At 40.8% G+C, this 11,912-nt stretch overlaps 1 protein-coding gene and 1 non-coding gene across 5 annotated transcripts in view; one reads left to right on the top strand and one right to left on the bottom strand.

Annotated features, from left to right (window-relative positions):
* Positions 1-87: 87 nt before the first annotated feature.
* The window catches only part of OGFOD1 (2-oxoglutarate and iron dependent oxygenase domain containing 1), a 31,626-nt gene continuing 19,801 nt past the window's right edge, over positions 88-11,912 (top strand). Inside the window, exons 1-4 of one of the 4 annotated variants that reach the window (XM_061387257.1) lie at positions 88-336; positions 4,072-4,214; positions 8,069-8,115; positions 10,726-10,826. In XM_061387257.1, coding sequence (XP_061243241.1) covers positions 183-336; positions 4,072-4,214; positions 8,069-8,115; positions 10,726-10,826 — 445 coding nt within the window. In that variant the 5' untranslated portion in view covers positions 88-182. Of the gene's footprint in view, positions 337-4,068; positions 4,215-8,068; positions 8,116-10,725; positions 10,827-11,912 lie in introns of those variants that run through there. The other 3 variants (XM_061387256.1, XM_061387259.1, XM_061387258.1) reach the window with 3 other exon arrangements.
* On the bottom strand, positions 3,157-3,263 carry LOC133231218 (U6 spliceosomal RNA). The gene has a single exon (XR_009731093.1). It is a non-coding gene; the product is annotated as a U6 spliceosomal RNA (small nuclear RNA).

The raw sequence follows: 11,912 nt of genomic DNA, 5'->3' as shown, positions 1-11,912 counted from the left end.
TGGCGGCAGTATCTGGGGCTCCCATTGGTAAATCAGGTACTGGTTCCACCTTCCTTTACCTCGGTGCTTTCTATTGGGTAGCAGTAGGGAAACACCGGAAAGGAGGCATTCTGGGAATTATAGTCTCCTTAGGAAAAGAGCTGCTACTTCAGCGTGCCGTGGATCTTGTAGCTAGCGAAGAGATGAACGGAAAGCGGCCTGCTGAGCCGGGTTCTGACCGGGCGGGGAAAAAAGTAAAGAAGGAGGTGATGGCGAAGTTTTCGGATGCTGTCACAGAGGAAACTTTGAAAAAGCAAGTGGCTGAGGCCTGGAGTCGCAGGACGCCATTCCGCCACGGTAAGCGGGCGCTGTGAAGAGGGAGGCGCAGCGCCGGGTTGGGGGGCCTCTGAAAAAGTCCTGGCAGTCGAGCAGCAAAGCTACAGTACAAGAGGCTCTTGGAGAGAACGTGACTTTGGCCACCTCCGACTCTCCTGCCTGGCCTGCTGTCCCTTTTTAATCCAAGTTCATTTGGCTTTAGAAACCCAGTAGAGAAAGAAATGAAGGCCAGGAAGTTTCAGGAAGTAGAGGGCATGCAAGTTGGTGGAAATTGTGGATTTAGAGATTAGCGAGTTAGCATCATCTTCACTCTTTGTGCGGCATTGGGCAATGGGTTCAGCTCCTTACTGTGTAAACTAAGATCAGTTCAGTAGCTCAGTCGTGTCCGACTTTTTGCGACTCCATGGACTACAGCACGCCAGGCTTCCCTGTCCATCACCAACTCCCGGAGCCTACTCAAACTCATGTCCATCGAGTTGGTGATGCCCTCCAACCATCTCATTCTCTGTCGCCCCCTTCTCCTCCCGCCTTCAGTCTTTCCCAGCATCAGGGTCTTTTCCAATGAGTCAGTTCTTCGTATCAGGTGGCCAAAGTATTGGAGTTTCAGCCTCAGCATCAGTCCTTCCAATGAATATTCAGGACTGATTTTCCTTAGGATGGACTGGTTGGATCTTCTTGCAGTCCAAGAGACTCTCAGGAGTCTTCTCCAAACCACAATTCAAAATCATCAATTCTTTGGCGCTCAACTTTCTTTATAGTCCAACTTTCACATCCATACATGACTACTGGAAAAACCATAGCTTTGGCTAGACGGACCTTTGTTGGCAAAGTAATGTCTCTGCTTTTCAATATGCTGTCTAGGTTGGTCATAACTTTCTTCCACGAAGCAAGCGTCTTTTAATTTCATGGCTACAGTCACCATCTGCAGTGGTTTTGGAACCTCAGAAAATAAAGTCTCACTGTTTCCATTGTTTCTCCATCTATTTGCTGTGAAGTGATGGGACCGGATGCCATGATCTTAGTTTTCTAAATGTTGAGTTTTAAGCCAACTTTTGCACCCTCCTCTTTCACTTTCATCAAAAGGTTCTTTAGTTCTTCTTCACTTTCTCCCATAAGGGTGGTGTCATCTGTGTATCTGAGATTATTGATATTTCTCCTGGCAATGTTGATTCCAGCTTGTGCTTCATCCAGCCCGGCGTTTGGCATGATGTACTCTGCATATAAGTTAAAAAAGCAGGGTGACAATATACAGCCTTGATGTACTCCTTTTCTTATCTGGAACCAATCTGTTGTTCCATGTCCAGTTCTAACTGTTGCTTCTTGACCTGCATACAGATTTCTCAGGAGACAGGAAAGGTGGTCTAATATTCCCATCTCTTTTAAGAATATTCCACAGTTTGTTGTGATTCACACAGTCAGAGGCTTTGGCATAGTCAATAAAGCAGAAGTAGATGTTTTTCTGGGACACTCTTGCTTTTTCGATGATCCAGCAGATGTTGGCAATTTGATCTCTGGTTCCTCTGCCTTTTCTAAATCCACCTTGAACATCTGGAAGTTCATGGTTCACATGCTGTTGAAGCCTGGCTTGGAGAATTTTGAGCATTACTTTGCTAGTGTGTGAGATGAGTGCAATTGTGTGGTATTTTGAGTATTCTTTGGCATTGCCTTTCTTTGGGATTGGAATGAATATTGACCTTTTCCAGTCCTGTGACCAGTGCTGAATTTTCCAAATTTGCTGGCATATTGAGTGCAGCACTTTCACAGCATCATCTTTTAGGATTTGAAATAGCTCCACTGGAATTCCATCACCTCCACTAGCTTTGTTCATAGTGATGCTTCCTGAGGCCCACTTGACTTCACATTCCAGGATGTCTGGCTCTAGGTGAGTGATCACACCATCGTAATTATCTGGATCGTGAAGATTTTTTTTGTATAGTTCTTCTGTGTATTCTTGCCACCTCTTCTTAATATCTTCTGCTTCTGTTAGGTCCATACCATTTCTGTTCTTATGATGCTTCTGTTAGGTCCATACCATTTCTGTTTTTATGGTGCCCATCTTTGCATAAAATGTTCCCTTGGTGTCTCTAATTTTCTTGAAGAGATCTCTAGTCTTTCGCATTCTGATGTTTTCCTCTATTTGTTTGCATTGATCACTGATAAGGCTTTCTTATCTCTCCTTGCTGTTCTTTGGAACTGCATTCAAATGGGTCTGTCCTTCCTTTTCTCCTTACCCTTTCATGTCTTTTCTTTTCTCAGCTATCTGTAAGACCTCCTTGGACAACCATTTTGCCTTTTAATCTATAATATTTCTCTGGGAAAGATGAGAGTGATTAATGAGCTAATGCCTGCATGTATCAATACATATTTTTCTGAGTAAGGACCAGTAAGCATTTGGACACCTAGTCGAGTGGCTTTTGCAGGTTTTTCCTCTGAAGGTGATGCTTGTTTGTCCTGTGATCGCGTAGCCAGAGCATGTGTTGAGAGCTGCCTGACTGTAGGCACCTGGGCTTACTCAGTTTTGCTGGCCTGTAGTTCAACAGCATGACCCACGGAAGTAAACATGGTTTGAACAAAAGAAGGAACCTGCCTCAAATGATTTCATCCTCAGCTTCAAACATCACCTTGTAAGATAAGGACTCTGCTTAATGCATCATACTTTCACTTCTAAAGTTTGCCAGGTTTTTTTTTCTTTTTTTCTTTTTCCACATATAGCTAATGCAGCCAAATCTAACAAAAGTATTATATTCTTTGTGGGCATGGCTATCAGCGTGTTCTAATATTTTTTTATTATTTTTATTTTATTTTTTTACTTTGCAATATTGTATTGGTTTTGCCATACATAAAAATATGGAATACTTCAAGAATTTGTGTGTCATCCTTGCGCAGGGGCCGTGCTAATCTTCTCTGTATCATTCCAATTTTAGTATAAGTGCTGCCGAATCGAGCACTGGTTTTTTGTTTCATTGGTTAGGTGCTTTAAGAAGATGAGTCTTGGGTGTTCCGGATCACATGTAAAGCGATGGCTTCATGCTGAAGCTCTGTACACCAGGGATTTTGTAGTTTCCTTCTGTGTGGGGTAGAGATAGTGATGGGGTCTACCTTAAAACTGTTGAAAAGACTAAACAAGATAACACCTGTAAGCTTTAACACTATGAAGCCCCATTGTGCCTGGCACCTGGTGCATGGTGGTGGCCGTGAGTTTTATTAGAGGGGTACATAATCTCTCCCACCAGCTTTAGTGGGTAAAACGTTGAGATAAAACTCAAGGAGTTAGAGGAGGTCATGACTGACCCAGTTTAAAAAATATATATATGTATTTTATGACTTTCTCTAGCAGTACCTTAGGGAAAGAAAAAGGATTGAAAAAAAATTGCCAGCCAGTATTGCTATTCTTTTTTTAATTTGCTGCTTTCATTTGAAGTTTGGGGGGAAATGAATTAAGACTAAAATGCATTCAGCTGAGTAAGCAATCAGTGAACTAAAAAACTCTCCAAAACAGCAGGAGTCTTAATTTAGTGACATCACCTATACTCATCTTAAGGCCTAACATTGTTAAGCACAATACCTTTGAAAAGTAGTATTGAGTGGGAAGAGAAAAGAAAAAGAACTTATAGTTCTTCCCCAAAATCTTTGACTTTAGGTACTAAGTTTCCAAAAATTCATCACCATCCCTTTTGTATTCTCTCTGCTGTGCTGTTCATGAGTCAAAAATACAAGAAGGAAAAGTCACAGATAACACTTTCTTCCCAACAGAAGCCATTGTCATGGACATGGACCCCTTTCTTCACTGCGTGATCCCAAACTTCATCCAAAGCCAAAACTTCTTGGAAGGACTTCAGAAGGAACTTTTGAACTTGGACTTCCATGAAAAGTATAATGATTTATATAAATTCCAGCAGGTATTTATGCCCCTTTCACATTAGCTTTTCCACTTCAGAAAGTCATTGTCTATAAAAATCATTCAATACCTTATCAATTTGAGGTTTTAGTTTGGGTTTGCCACTGGGGGTCCTGGTCTGGTCTTGACGTTGTTAAAAGCATTCATTTATTTAACATAACCTGAGTGTTTACTATGTGTTCAGTTCAGTTCAGTCACTCAGTCGTGTCTGACTCTTTGTGACCCCGGGAACCGCAGCACGCCAGGCCTCCCTGTCCATCACCAACTCCCAGAGTTCACTCAAACTCATGTCCATCGAGTCGGTAATGCCATCCAGCCATCTTATCCTCTGTCATTCCCTTCTCCTCCTTCCCCCAATCCCTCCCAGCATCAGGGTCTTTTCCAATGAGTCAACTCTTCACATGAGGTGGCCTAAGTGTTGGAGTTTCAGCCTCAGCATCAGTCCTTCCAATGAACACCCAGGACTGATCTCCTTTAGGATGGACTGATTGGATCTCCTTGCAGTCCAAGGGACTCGCAAGAGTCTTCTCTAGCACCACAGTTCAAAAGCATCAATTCTTCAGGGCTCAGCTTTCTTCACAGTCCAACTCTCACATCCATACATGACCACTGGAAAAACCATAGCCTTGACAAGATGGACCTTTGTTGGCAAAGTAATATCTCTGCTTTTTAATATACTATCTAGGTTATGTGTTAGGTGTTAATAATTATTATGGGGGAGTCTTTGCCAGTTCCTGCCCTGAAAGCCTTTAAAATTTAAAATTATAGAGGTGGTAGTGATGGTGAAAGATAGTCAAGAAGTACAGAAAGCTGATAAGTACATTTTGGGGAGTGATATAATAGAGAGTAGTACATTGGAAGATGCTGTGTTAGTTGCTCAGTCGTATCTGACTCTTCTGCGACCCCATGGACTGTAGCCTGCCAGGCTCCTCTGTCCATGGGATTTCCCAGGCAAGAATACTGGAGTAGCCATTTCCTCCTCCAGGAGATCTTCCTGACTTAGGGATTGAACCTGGGTCTCCTTCGTTGCAGGCAGATTCTTTACTGTCTGAGCCACTAACCAATTAAAATTTTGAGTTTGTGTCTTTTGTTTAGGTGGATTTATGTATTGTCATATGTCTTGTAGAGAGTTAGATCTAGTCTTTTTAAATGGGTGGACAATTGAATTTGACAGAAGACTAACTCAAAATCAAGGCTTGTTTTCCTGCTGTTAGAAGCGAGGCCCATGCTAGGTTTAAAAATATATAGGTCATTGGTTTCCCCAGTTGGGAGGGATATTTTTCATTGCAGGGTGTACATCACTCTTGGAGATCTTTCTAAAACAAAGACAGCCCTTAAAATCACAAAAAAGTGAGGATGAAGAACTATCTTGTTTTCTTTCCATTTTCCCTTTTATTTCTTCTTATCTAAGGTAAAAGTAACAAATTCCTCTGTCTTGTGTTTAGTCTTTTGCACTCGAGCTGGTTGTTTCCCCCAATCTGTCTATCTTTGGGCCTTTTATATGTATGATTTAATCTGGTTAAATACACAAATGATGTTCTCCTCTTAATTCTGGAGATCTAATGAAAAATAGCTTGTATCCATAGTGAAGTTGTATAAGTTAATAAAAATCATAGTCATCTGTTTTTGTAATTATATCAGCTTTGATAACACTAGGCCTCTTTTGTTAATTTAGGGCTAAGCATTTTTACTTAATGCAATTCGGTAGATGGAAAATACTTCTGTGAAGTCCACGAGAGGCAAAATAGTAAAAACGGCCCTAAGGTAGTGAGGGAAAAAGAAGAAACCATTACGTTAGATCCCAGTGGTGCTTAATGGAACTTCTGTGAATAATTTTTCTCTGTGCTCACTGTGGGGCTTCTTCACCCGAAGACAGTGAACGTAAACCTGCTTCCCATCTCCTGTCCCATCAAACTTCACTCGTAGCCCTTTTTCTTTACTTGTGCTATGAATTGACTTGATAATTGGTTCTATAACAACTTCCCGTTCTCCTGACCAAGTCAGTCATTAGGAGTAGCCTGGTTTTTCTTTTGTTTTTCACTTTACATTCAGGATACTTTACGTTCACACTCATTTTCCTTCTGCCTCACCGGCAAGTCCTTCTTAGTTCCCTTCGGCAGGTCTTCCTTTGGTACCTGGCTTCTTAATGACAGAGTACTCTAGGACTTCGCCCTTGGAGACTCCAGGGAGTCTCATGGCTTTGCCTCCACTTTTGGATATCTGTTAAGTGTTTCACACTTTCAAAAACTAAACTGCTTGTCTTCTTACCCTAAATCTGCTCCACCTACAATTTCCCCCCATCTCAGTTGATGAGCGTCAATCTTTCCAGTAACCCAGGCCAGAAACCTTGAGGTTATCCTTCATTCCTCGCTCACACCTCTTCTCCATTCCAGTGGAAAATTCTGTTGGATCTACTGTCAGAATATATTCAGAAAAACACACTTTTCACTTCCACTGCTAATAGCTGTTACCTGACCCAAGCCTTTTCTCTTACCAGGATTATCCTGTTGGTGGATTAACTACTCTCCTTGCTTCTGCCCTTGGCCCACGTACAGCCATTGTGTTTGTTTAAAATGTTAATGGACTCAAGAAAATTGAAATCATTTGCTCACATAAAAATTTGTACTCAGATTTCAAAGCAGCAGTATTTATAATAGCCAAAAAGTAGAAACACCCAGTATCCATCAACTGATAATTGAATGGATAGATCAAAGTGGTATGTCTATACAGTGGAGTATTATTCAGCCAGAAAAAGGAATGAAGTACTAAATACTGCTGCAACATGGGTAAACTTTGAAAACAAGCTCAGTGAAAGAAGCTAGACACAGAAGGCCACATATAGTGTGATTCCATTTATAGGTAATAACCAGCAAAATGTAGAGAGTACATCAGTGGTTGCCAGGAGCTGGGGGTGGGGATGGGGAATGACTGCCTAATAGGTAAAGGGTTTATTTTTGGTGTGATGAAAATATTCTAGAATTAGATAGTGGGAGTAGGAAATGGCAACCCACTCCAGTTTTCTTGCCTAGAGAATTCCATGGACAGAGGAGCCTGGCAGGCTACAGTCCGCAGGGTTGCAAAGAGCCGGATACAACTGAGCGTGCGTGCATGATAGTTGCACATGTGAAAACACTGTAAGTCCCCTGAATTACATTCTTGGAGATGTTAAAATAGTAAATTTTATGTTAAGTGAATTTCATCTCAGTTCTAAAAAGTTTTGCTCAAAATCTCCTATGGTTCTCATTTGTCTGAGCAAAAACCAGAGTGGTTGTGTGTCTCCCATTACATCTTTGGCCCCACTATCTGCTGCTTCCCTCCAACTCGCTAAGCCACATCCTATGATTTCTTCAACAGGCCAGGCATTCTCCCCACTCAGGACACTGAATCTGCTTTGCTGAGATCTTCCCTGGGTACACTTCCCAGCTTCCTTCAGGCCTCTGCTGCACGTGCATGGTCTAACCTGGCCACCAAATTTATATTGCAAGCCCTTCCCTGCTCTTAGCGCTCCTGGTCCCTCGTACTCTGCTTTATTTTCCCTTGACATTTCTCACCTTTTTTATTCTAATAATCAACTTTTAATGTTTATTGTCTTTCCCCCACAAGAATATATAAGCTCTGCTGTAATGCCTTTGTAAGTATTTGTGGAGTGAATAAGGCACAGAGAGGCTAAGCAGCGTGCCCAAGTCACAGAGCTGCCAAATGGAGGGGGCCGCGTGTCAACCCCAGGCAATTCGGCTTCAGAGTCCAGGCTGTTAATGACAGTGCTGGACTGCCAGCATGCTCCCGTCCTAAACTGCTCTGCTCTGTGTGTCTGATTTATGAAGGAAATCCTTTTTTTGTTTTTTCATGGTCAAGTCTGATGATCTGAAGAAGAGAAGAGAGCCCCACATCTGTGCTTTAAGGTAAAGGAGTACTCATACTTGTTGGGTGCCTAGTATGTGCCAGGCAAAGGAGTAAGTGCTTTAAATGTTACATCATGCCATCTTTGTTGGCATTATTGTCCCCTTTTGTAGAGAAGGAAACAGAAAGTAAGTAATTTCTTCAAAGTTATCTAGGGGAAAATGGAGCTGAGATACAGATCCATGTCTGTCTGATTCCATGGCCAAAGTTTTCAGTGATAAAATGACTGTGTTAGTAACCAGGAAAACAAATTAACACTGGCGGTACCGTCTTTCACATCGTCAGGTTGACATATGTTTAAAACAAAAGCCCCAGGGTTGACAGAAGTGTAGATATACAATGCTGCAATTTTTCTTAGAAGATGGTTTTGAAAAATGTATCAAAACACTTAAAATTGTGCTTGCTTTTTGTAGTATAATTCCACATACAAGAATTTGTCCTGTGAAAATAAGGATGTGCTCAAAGATTCCATACAAGATTGTTTATTATAATAGTGAATAATTACATACAAATTAAATGGCCGTCCATCAAGAGTTATACAGATAATGGTACAGAACAAAGTGGAAAACTATACCATTAAATGAGCAACCTCCAGGATGGACAGGGAAGCCTGGTGTGCTGCAGTCCATGGGGTCTCAAAGAGTCAGACACAACTAAGTGACTGAACTGAACTAATACCATTAAATACTCAGCACATGAGTATGGTAGTTGTTTCATCAATTCCAAGACGCTTTTTTTTTTTTTACATTTTAATTTTTCTGAGACTCAGTATCTCACACAATTACTATTTTGTCCCAGTTAAATTTGCAGTGTTTTTTGAAGTGATTTATAAAATGTGATACTGCTGGCAAAGGCACAGGCTAGAAAAATATAAAGAGAAAAGAAGTTAAAAATAGCACACAAGGTGTGATCTCATTTGGAAAAAAGAAACGTTTATCTGTATACCTATGTGTATACAAAGAAAAAGACTTGTAAGAATGGTATGTTTAAATCTGGCTAATACGATTATAGGTTTTTAAAATTTCTTTTTACTTATTATAGGATTTTTTCCCCTAGTTTTGCTACACTAGACACATGTTACTTCGTAAAAGCTGTTTATTTTTCATCTATACAAGTTATTTTTTTCTCATCCTGTTCTTTTTCCACGCCCCCCCCTCCATGATAATTCCAAAAATAATGGCAGTCTGCACAGATTCTTTATTCTAAAACCTGAAGTATTTGTTAACTGTACTCGTAACAGTTCACAGATATTTAGACCTTTTTTCCCCCAAGGCCATACTTTTAGGGCATTGTCTCATTAGTTCACACCACGCCTCTGATCAGCATTTCTTTCCTCTGGGATTGAGTTACATTCTGTACCCAAATGGTAAAAGCCAGATGGTGTGAGAGATGGAATTCCTTGTCTTTACAGAAAGGTGACCTTTTTATTTCCCCGTTAGGTTCTGTGATTTCTCTCATGAGTACTGTTAACAAATAAGAATGATGGCAGAAAATAGCCCTATAATTGTGACAGCTTCGTGGGATGACCGGAGGAAGAGCTTTCTATGGAATAAATTTGTGGCAGCTGATGTTACCAGTAAAAGAGGGATGGAAGGCTTTGATAATATCAGTTGCGTAAACGTTTAAGACCCAAGACTTTGACCACCCACTTTACCTGAAGCCTGGTTTGCAGTTTGCTTTGCTGGTCTGTTCTAATTTGCAACTCTGCCTGTAAAAGTTACATGGCACTTATGGTTGGACTAACAAATACAATATATTCTGGAACGTTCTGGATTGGGTAGTATACAGTATAAAAAGATATTTGGTAATAAAATTTCAGGGGATCAACCTGGAGCTTGATCTTTAGTTATTAACAGCACAATTGCATTTTATGGGGATTTCAGTTATGTACATTTGGATTAAGATGATTGAAACAGTGTTATCTCTTCATGTGCAAAATTTGAACTCACATAAACCCTTTAAAAATATTTTTTTTAATATTTTCCCCAATTTTATGGAGATAAAATTGACATAAAAATGTTGATCCATCAAAGTTAACCTAATTTCAGAGTTTAGTGAGTCTTAAATTGTGTTAGAGTTCTATACAGAGCCACTTTAGCTGTAAATGGAAATGTTCAACCATCTTTTCTTTGGTATCATCTTAGTATCAGAACTTATATGAAAAAAGTTTATTGATTGTTACACAATTAACATAGTAGTCACCATTACTGTAGTTTAAAGTTTTTAATCCTCAACAGTGCTACCCACCCAAGTGTTCATTAAATAATAGAGCTAGTGTTAGTGCTGAAAAGCATGTCTAGAAGTCAGTAACTTTGGACTAGAACATTGGTATTCTGCTATCAAAGGCCAGACCGCTATCATGATAGGGCAATACTATAAATTTAAGAGGAAGAAAATAAGCTAAAACATTAGAACAAAATATATTACAGTAGAGAGGTTTGCATTTATTTCCCTGGAAATACTAGTCTTAAACTTGGCAAGTTTAAAGTGAAGAACATTCTCAAGAATGGCTCTTCAATTAACCAAAACCTGCAGGGAAAAACAGTTATGTCATAGATCAAAATGAAGCCCCCATCATGGTATAACAAGTTATCTTTTGTTTACATTTCTAGGAAAATTCTGTTTGAACATTTCCGGTCTTGGATTTCAGACATTTCCAAGATTGACCTGGAGTCAACCATTGACATGTCCTGTGCTAAGTACGAATTCTCAGGTAAGAGAGATAAAACCTTGTTGTCGCTGAGATTTAACAGCTTTAACTAAAGGATTATGGGAAGACAGTGTCAGTGTTGCAAATTCTAGACTTGTGTATCCCTTCATAATGTTAGTATCTTAGTGAGGATGGTCTGACCCAGCTCAGATAGAGAAATGTCCATCTTGGAAGGTATAAGGCAGGGTTCTCTTTGGGAGTGTGATGAGAGCTATGACTGTGTTGTAACCAAGCAGGGTTAGTGTTCCCACTAAACACAAAGCCACACTTTCTGTCTTTCTTTCGTTGTTTGTGTTGGGTCTTTATTGCTGTGCCTGGGCTTTCTCTAGTTGCTGTAAGTGGGGGCTACTGTCTAGTTTTGATGTGTGGGCTTCTCATTTTGGTGGCTTCTCTTGTTGCAGGACACAGGTCCTAGAGCATGAGGGCTTAGTTGCTCCATGGCATGTGGGATCTTCCTGGACCAGGGATTGAACGATGTCTCCTGCATTGGCAGGTGGATTCTTAACCACTGGACCACCAGGGAAGTCCCATAAAGCCAAACTCTTGACAGTAGTCTTTGCAGCAAAATAAAAATGCCAAGCAAGGAGAAAGGGCAGCTCACACTCAAAAAAGAAAATCTCAACTTCCCAGTAGCTTTCAAGGAAGGATTTTTAAAGACAAGGCAGAGGGTTTTCAGATGCATAATAGCTCGTGGACCTTCTGATCGGTTAGTGGTGAGGTAGCTGTGAAATGTTGGGAATCTCAGTCATCGAACTTCTGGTTCCAACCAGTCTAGGGGCTCTGTGTTGCTTGTGGTCAGCCTGATGTTACCATCCTCCACCTGGGTGGTGAGGGGGTTGTCTTAGTTTCTGAAGGATAGCTCAGAAATGTGCATCAAATTCTTACCTCTGTCCCTTCAGAAGGAATTAGGAGTCCGTGACTGTTGTGTCCTAATCATTAACTGCTTGAGCCTGCTCTTTGGAACTTGGGGATGCCTAGGAGACAAGCCTTTTTTTTTTTTTTTCATAAGCAAGAAATGGAGGACACAGAAAGGCTTTTGTGTCCAGGAGGGCCCTGCAGGGTCCTGCTCCGTTTCAGTATTTTCAGAAA

The sequence above is a fragment of the Bos javanicus genome, chromosome 18, assembly GCF_032452875.1.
Source record: "Bos javanicus breed banteng chromosome 18, ARS-OSU_banteng_1.0, whole genome shotgun sequence".
Classification (NCBI taxonomy): domain Eukaryota; kingdom Metazoa; phylum Chordata; class Mammalia; order Artiodactyla; family Bovidae; genus Bos; species Bos javanicus.
Note: the sequence above shows the minus strand (reverse complement) of the source record. Positions and strands in the feature narration are given on the sequence as shown.